Here is an 8313-nt window from a genome sequence, read left to right as displayed (position 1 = left end):
AGGTGCCAGAGAGTTGGTTGCAGTCTCCAATGCTCAGGTAAGTGATCTCCTTGCAACAGGCTGCAAAAAGCATGAATACATTTTTTCATTAGGCAGGCAGGCTGCAGGACACCCTTCCCCTCCAGCACCATGAGCCTTCCCGACTGGTGGTGTGCTGTGACTGCTCTGGAGCTCCTTGCAGGCAGCAGCATTGAGCACAGTGGGTGACAAAGGCAGGATCCTTCCCAGGAGGGACAGCCCTTCCCACAGGCTGCTGGCCACAGGCTCTGCAGACCTACTCTGCAGTGCAGCAGCTGATGTGGGCACTGCCCCAACCCAAATTAAATAACAGTTCAAATCATCATAAACAGATTTTTGTTTATTGGATCATTAATGTACACACATGCAGCACTATCCATGTGCAAAGCCAGGTCTTGGAGGGACACGTGCTGTGGGAGCAGCCAGGGGAGCTGTGCTGGTGAGAAAACCAACGGTGGCTGTTTGATGCAGCCACTGCACTCAATGATCATGTGACAGAGCATCCATGCAAGAGGCTGCAATGTCACCCAGGGCCTCCTGCAGTGTGGTGGAGTTCTGGGAGGCTTCAGAGGTCTCTGCTTTGTGCCTTGTGTTTGGACTGCCTTTCTGAAGGCCTGGGAAAGGTGGGCCAGTGCTCCTGCTGTTGATTTTAGTAAAGAACATGTAAAGGAATAGCCAGTTTCAGGACACTGAAGAGTGGTTCAGTGCTTTTCAGCGGGGGACGGCACAGAGCTGGTAGGCAGGAGGTACATTGCCTGTCCCACTCAGAGTCGGGGTTATGTTGAGCTCCTGGGGGTTGACAACAGACTTCAAAGTAAAGTTCTGCAAGATGGTGGCTATGAGTAAGAATATCTCCATTCGTGCCAGGCCCTCTCCTGGGCATATTCGTTTTCCTGAAAGTGAAAGCAGCAAATAGAACTCAAATGGGAGTTTCTGAGTAGACCAGAGTTTGTGCTAAGCAGCTGCGTTGCACAGCTTTGTTTACTACGCACAGCCATAGCAGTGAGACAACTGTCAAAGTTACCAAGGACATTTTCAAGAGAAGAATTTGTTTACAAACGACCCCTGACAGTTTGGATGGATGTGTGAAGGAAGAACAGCAGGGAAAGGCAGGGTGATCACCAGAGGAAGAGGCTGACAGAGAGAGGAAAAGAGCAAACCTGTGCCTTACCTGCTGAGAAGGGCATGAAGAATTCGCTCTTCTTAAAGCTACCGTTCTTATTCAAGAAATGTTCAGGATTGAACTCATGTGGGTTTGGAAACTCTTTACTGTCATGGAGGACAGAAGTGAGGACAGGGAAAATTGTGGTGCCCTGGAGTAACACAAGAAGAGCAGAACATGAAAGGTTGGCAAGTGAGGTCACTCAATCTGCCTGCCAAGTTGAGACTGTGCTTCCCTGTATAACCCTACATGTGCCTTTGGTTTCCCTTTTGGACCCTTGTTTAGAGGAGGCAGATTTAGGGAGACCCTACTGAATGTTATAGCAGTTGTTGGCTGCTCTTCCTGAATTCTCCCTGTCATCTCCAGAACATTCATTCTGGCCTTGCTCTGGTCATCAGGGGACACCCCACCTAATTCTTCACTTTCTTGGTGTTTCACAATAATGACTTTGTAGATGCACCATGTCCCTTCTTTTCTGCGAGTCCAAAATATCAAAAGCACACAAGGTTGTGGAAAAGAAGTTCCTGTGGAATTCCCCTGTCCTCACAAATTTCTCCTGCCACAATCCTCTATTTCCCACTCCCTGGCCAGCCATTGACAGGGGCTGGAGTATTCAGCAGCGATGACACAAGAGTTCTCTGCTGGTGGCTGAGCAGTTCTCTGGGTCCTGCCTGATGATTTTATACAGAGAGGCTGGAAATCACTCCACCAGCAGCCCATGTACTGCTGTTTCCCAGCTGCCCACATTCACCCAGAAGAGCAACAAGCACTGCTGCAGTGGGCCAGGCCAAGCCATGGGCTGCTCTTGCCCACCAGCCTGCCTCTGGCAGTGCCCAGCAGAGACTGCCTCAGGAAGTGTGCTAGAACAGAGGCAACAGGTTTGGCTTGTTCCATTCAATGCAAACATCACCTACAGCATTTTGTGGCTCAGAGTCTTTCTGTGCTCAATAACCAGCAACTGACTTTGCTCCCAAGCATGTGCACAGGCTATCCTGGATGGTGGTGAGCTGCTTCTCAACTTTGCTGTCTTTTGTGTGCAGAATCACTGCTCTAGTTTGTGAACCTACTGTGATTCTGCAAATACGTAACGTTGCAGAGCAAGGGAAAAAAAGTGTTGGTCAGAGCTACTGTTTTAGTGTTGGCCCATGAGCATCAAGAAGAGAGTGCAAGTCAGCTCCAGCTGCCTGAGGATAAAACTCTCAGAAAGGAATGGGTGAAAACAAAATCATGCCACAACATTAACTTGTGGCTTGTAACTGACAGCCTAAGAACTGCTGAACTGGAGGGAGCTCACCTTAGGAATGACATAGTCTCTGAAGCTGGTGTCTTTGGTCACAGTGTGAGGGAGAGCCAGGGGGATAAGAGAGATGAAGCGCTGGATTTCATGGACCACAGCATCTGTGTAGGGCATCTGGGTCCGGTCAGCCACACAGGGTTTTCTTGATCGTCCTACTACCTGGTCAATCTCTTCTTGAATTTTCTCTGTCATGAGAGGCACAAATCATCAAATGGGTAAATAAAACGAAACCCATCTAAATAGGTTGCTGTAAACTACCAACAAATCTCAGATGGCAGGAGCATTAAGTTGGTTTTGCTGTTGACTGGAACACAGCTAACATTGCTGCCCATGCAAAGAAACTTCTATTGATTTGGCTAAATAAAGATGTGGACACAGTCAGATCCCAGAGAGAGAAAGAGAGAGAGATAAAGGGAAAATCTGGGAGGAGGACGTGGTGTTAGTCATGTGCCCAGCCCAGAGGAACAGCTAGAGAGGAAGAGGTCACAAACTGGTACCTTGTATCTTTGGATATTTGAGAAGAAGCAGAAGCCCATATCGTACAGTGGTGCTTGTTGTCTCAGTTCCAGCAATGAACAAGTCGAAAGCACTTGTTATCAGGTTCTTCATGTGGAAACTGGAATTGGGACGACCTTTCTCCTAAGGAAAAGGCTTTGTTTTTTCCTCTGGCTGAGCTGAGAGAAGTGGCCCTTTCTCATGTCTTCCCAGACCTTCCTTTTCTTCTAGAGCTGTGGCCTTTCTCTGCTAAGCGGCCGCAGCCATCTGGGGTGTTGCAATGCAGCCTTGAGCAGTAAACTCAATACCAACCTCCTTTTAAGCTGTGCACTGAATGGCATTCTATTGCTTGTTTGCTGTGTCTAATGCTCTCCAGTGAAAGAACTGCAAGACCAGACTGAAAAGTCCCTGTGTTTTGGTGAAAGCAGAGGAAGCTCTCCCTCTCCAAACAGTAGTGGTGGCTGGTGAGCACACAGACCCAGAGCTGTAAGCTCTAACACAGGCAGTATCTGGGGTATTGTTGCTGTTTTCCCATTGCACAGCTGACTGGGAAGGGGTCATCCCCATGTCTGTGTTACTTATGAGAGGGAAGGACTCAGCATAGGTGTGTTTGGGGACAAGCTGGGGCCTTCTGTCTCCTTACCTCCTGCATTTTGCTGAGGAAACAGTCGATAAAATCCTGAGGGGAATTGGGATCTAGGGAGGCTTGGTGCAACTTCACCTCCTCTGCTACAAAGGCTTTTAGAGCATCAAATTCTCCAAATATATTGTTGTGTGGGCCAGGCAGGTAGTCCATGATATTTGAGAACATCTGGTAGAGCTGGAAGGAAAGAAACAGGAAAGTCCCTAGTATGACATTTGCCCCATCCTTTAATATTAATCAAATGCCCAGAAAAGCCACAACCCTGAGCCAAGTGTTGTGTAACTGAGCCTTGGCAGAAGGACTATGAGGCTGAGCAGTCTGGCAGGACTTGCTTAGAAGTAGTAGTAGTAGTAAGCTTAAGTGGAGAAGAAAGTTGTCCAGGGCTATTGGGAACTATTGCACTTAGCTGGCAAAGCCAGTTCCAGCTTTGGTGAGGGAGTTTCTTGCTCTTGAATGAAATGCCTTCAGTGCAGCAGAGCATTGATGGGGTCCTACTTAGAAGACTGAAATGGAACTTCATTGGGAAAGAGGCCTCCTGCTCCTCTGGAAGAATGTTGCCACTGTGAAATGCCTGCTGAACATACCTGTCCCCAGCGGGAGTTCATCATCTCAAAGATATTGTTCATGTTGTCCATCAGAGCCAGGAACGTCTTGTCTTTATAATCATATCGTTTCCCAAAGACAATGGAGCATATGACATTGGAGACAGCACAGCTCAGCATGAAGGTTGGGTCAAAAGCTGTTCCTGTGATTTCAGAAACGTTACAGACTATTAAAAAAAAACCCCATGAAATGTTGTTTTTCTACTTATGGCTACTATGGGTAATCTGAACTCTGGTTGTTAGTGGAAATATCAGATCAGTCTCTGAGTGACACAGAAGTGTCTTCCAAACAGAACAGGACATGATCACAAAATTATTACGGCTTTGTAATGAAAGGTAGCTGGTGCGTGGACCAAATCCTTAGGAACTTCATTCTATGCTAAAGAAGTGAGCTCTCTTAATAGAGCCTATTTTTTCAAACATAAAATATATTAAAAATGGATTGTACCCTTTGTTTTGTTGATCTCTTCCAGCAAGTAGTCAGATTCCTCCTGTATCCTCTCTTCAATGCTCCTCTTCCCCATTCCAAAGTTTCGCAGAGTGGTGAGAGAAAACCGCCGGACTTGTAACCATAGCTCATTGTTGCTAAAAATAATCCCTACAGAGGAAGAAGGAAGAGGAAAGACCTGTCTTGGGCATGCTGGCTGTGAGATGAACAGTAGCTCATGGTGACAGTGAATCCTGTCCCTGGAGAGAACTGACATGGCAGCGTCACAGCATACTGTGGTTTGGAGGTTCTGTAGTCCAACTGTCTGCTTTTGGCCTTCTCCACTACATGCCAAACATCCTTGTGAATAATTCATCACTCATCCATACACAATTTCCCTTGCTGCAGCAGCTGCTGGCTGCCCCTTGTCATTTCCCTGCCCATCTTTGAGAGCAATCTGGCTCCCCTTCTCTGCCACCTCCCACCCTTTGAGTGGCAGTAGCCTTCTCTGGCTTCCCCTCTCCAGGTGGGTTGCACCCAGCCCTTGCAGTTTTCCTCCTGCAAGGTACACTCCAGCTCTAATCTGCTGATCACATCCTCAACCCTTCTCTTCTCTTTCAGAAGGAGCTCAGTCAGCAGACATACCTAATCCATTGTTAGCCCTGTCTCCGATTGGCATGTGTCCCCTGGCAGCAAACTCGTCTGCGCGATCGACCAAGGCTTCTTTCACCACGTCGTATCCATGCAGCACCACCACTGGGTCAGAGCCCAGGTGCACTGTGAACACGGGTCCATACTCTTCACTGAGCTGTAAAAGTGCAAGAGAGAACATGGCCATAGAGCAAATAGTGAGGAAGAGTGGGAAAGTCTCCTTGCTGCTGCCTCCCACAGCAGGCAGTTAGCCTCACACATTGGTAACATCAAGATTTGGGTCTCTCATGATAAATGTGGCTGTGCAGATGGGTCCCACTTATCAGGCCCTAAACAACATGGCAACAGCAATGAGGGAAGCAGCTGCAATCCCCATGACTTTTCTGCTCCTCTGGAATTGCAAGTCATTGAGCCATAGCCACAGGCTGACCCCACACACAGGTCCCACAGATTTCTCACCCAAAGCAGAAAGACAGAAGTGGCCTTACCTTCTGGAGGGTTTTGGCCAAGTTACTTGGTTTCACCTGCAGCAGGTTGCCTAGAATGGGAAGGGGAGCTGGTCCCGGAGGCATCTTCCCCTTCCCAGACCTTCCTTTCCATGCTGCAAAGGAGAGCAGGCAAGCAATGCAAACCAGGAGGACAACAGTGGCTCCTCCCAGGAGCTCCATTTTCGTCTGTGGCTCAGGAGGGAGTGACTCTGGCTGTCAGAATCTGAGTTTATATCCCAAAGGTCTGTGTTAGTTCAAGAGCAGGTTTTGGGTCACATGGCTGAGTCAGTCAATGTTTACTAGTCAATCATTTGTTAGATTGCCCTGTGTTATGAAACCAAGATTTTATTGGTATTAATTATTCATTGAAGTCACACCTTATCTCAAACAACTGCAGAAGCCAACAGAGATTGGGAAATCTGTAATGTGCTCACAAAACTTGTTTTCTTTTATCTATACTTAATTGTTAAAGAAATCATGGTCGGGACACATTGTCATTCTGAGGCACTCACAGACATTCACTGTCACAAGAGCATCTTCCAAGTACTTCAGTGACATTTGGGTTTTCTGTTCTTCCATATTGATTGTGTAAGCCCTCAGTGGTGTGAGCCATCCTTCATTGTTCCTGAAATCTTCTTGATGTCATTAGTAAACTTCATACTGCATGTTATTTGCTAAAGGACAAGCCACTGTGTCTTCCTCAGCAATTGCACAGCAGTGGCCCAGTCTCTCTCCCTAGGGGTGTCTGGCCTCACAAGAGAGGAGAGTATAAAATATCTATCCAGCAAAGCTAGAAAGGTCTCCAGACATGACAACAGACAAGAAAGGACTTTCTGGGTGAGACAAAATGAAGATGTAAGAAAAGGGTACGAGACCTTGAGACTCTGACCTCTTCAAGGGCTCCTAGAGGAGGAAAAAAAAAAAAGCACAGAGAAGAGAGAAACCCAGAACTTGAGAGAGTCTCTGGGAAATGGCTTCCCAAGCTGGGACAGAGGTGCATTTGTCCAAGGCTGGGTATAGGCCATTGCAACCTGGCAACTTGTCCTTGCTCTTACCAAAGCAGCTCACCCAACCTACAGCTGGAAGCTGGCATGCACAGGTTCTTGTTTTCTTGATGTCTGACTCCACTATGAGGAACTAGTGCCCTGGAAGTTCCCTAGGTGCTCTGGGAGACAGCAGAGCATGTTGGCTGTGTTGCAAGGGCTTAAAAAAGAGCTGGAGGCTTCCTGCCCAAGATTGCCCAGGGCCTGCGTACCAGTGGGATCCCAAGAGCAGTGGCAAGGGCTGGTAGAAAACCCTCAGGGCTGTGCTCATCTTGTTCAGTCTGACCTTAACCCTCTGTCTCTCCTGAACTGTGACACATTTGCAGGCAAAACTGATCAGAAGGTGTTGCAAGGATAGGGGATGTGGGACTTGGTGGGAATTAGCAAGAGGCCTGGCTGAATTGAGTGCTTTGTTGGGGCATGCTGTGTTTGCTGCACAGCAGTGTGTTAAGGTGAGTTTCCCTTCCACTTAGAGGAGCTAGTGAAGATCTCCATCCCTTGCAAAAGTTTTTGTATCTTCCCTACAGAAGGGAGTTCTAAGTCATCCTTGTTCTCTTGAATGGGTGCAATAATTTTCTAGTTGTTAATTTTAAATCTTATTTTACTTCTTCAAGAGCCATACTCAATGCTTTGGTGGAAAAACCAAATTGCCAACAACTTTTGGCTAGTTGCTGGTCTGCTGGGCAGAATTCCTGCATCAGCTCAGATGCTGCCAGGGTAGCTGATGGAAGTTCATATAGGTTCATGGACTTTCATCTAATGAATGTAAAGTTCATGAGAGTTTGCATTTTGACATGAGGTAGCTGCCAGCTAGCAGCGTTCATGACCTTACCACCTTGTCTACAAAGTTCCCTTTTGCCCATGGCACTCATTGATCAGACTAATGGTCCACAGAGAGGTTTTCTTCACCTACTTTCATCCTCTGCATGTCCTTCCTGTCTGTGGTGGTCTTGGCTGCTGTCTAAACTGGTGCTTACAACTGGGTCACTGGAATGCATGAGAATGATCAAATGGGTGAGGAAAAGATTTCTGAGGAAGAGAGACCTGCTTGTTTCATTTCAGCTAGGCTGCTTTCCACTTTCCATTTTCCATAACAACTTCTTTCAAACAAAGCATTTAATTTCCCTGAATTTCAGGCTTATCTGAAGAGCCTCCCATCCCTACAGGATCAAACACAGCTATTTGGTGTCTGTGTAGGAACTAGGAAAGGACAGTTACCTGAAACTGTTCTCAGCACAGGTACTCCTTGGCAAATCTACAGCACTTCTGGGGTTCTTTCATGTAGAATTATTCTTCAAGTCCATGTACACTTTTTTTTTTTTATTATCAGAAGTATTGATGGGTTAAAGTATAATAGAAGTACTTCCTTATAGCTCCAAAGTACTTTACTGATTTTTACCCAGTTATCAGCAGGTAATGCAGCCAAAAGAAGCATTTGGCTGTCATTCAGTGATGATGTGATTGGGGCATACACAGTGCTCAGCTTC

General features: G+C 47.0%; 1 protein-coding gene across 1 annotated transcript; it reads right to left on the bottom strand.

Moving 5' to 3' along the window:
- Window positions 1-517: 517 nt before the first annotated feature.
- LOC139595658 (cytochrome P450 2C8-like) lies at window positions 518-5476 on the bottom strand. Its single transcript, XM_071439197.1, has 8 exons — window positions 5290-5476; window positions 4666-4815; window positions 4200-4360; window positions 3616-3792; window positions 2975-3116; window positions 2475-2662; window positions 1190-1331; window positions 518-911 (listed from the first exon to the last, which is right to left on the bottom strand). The coding sequence occupies exons 1-8, from the start codon at window positions 5474-5476 to the stop codon at window positions 730-732; spliced, it is 1329 nt and encodes a 442-aa protein (XP_071295298.1). The 3' UTR covers window positions 518-729.
- Between the last annotated feature and the right edge of the window lie 2837 nt (window positions 5477-8313).

This window comes from Agelaius tricolor, unplaced genomic scaffold (genome assembly GCF_023055355.1).
Source record: "Agelaius tricolor isolate 1412-34295 unplaced genomic scaffold, bAgeTri1.0.p SCAF_13, whole genome shotgun sequence".
In the NCBI taxonomy this organism is placed as follows: Eukaryota; Metazoa; Chordata; class Aves; order Passeriformes; family Icteridae; genus Agelaius; species Agelaius tricolor.
Note: the sequence above shows the minus strand (reverse complement) of the source record. Positions and strands in the feature narration are given on the sequence as shown.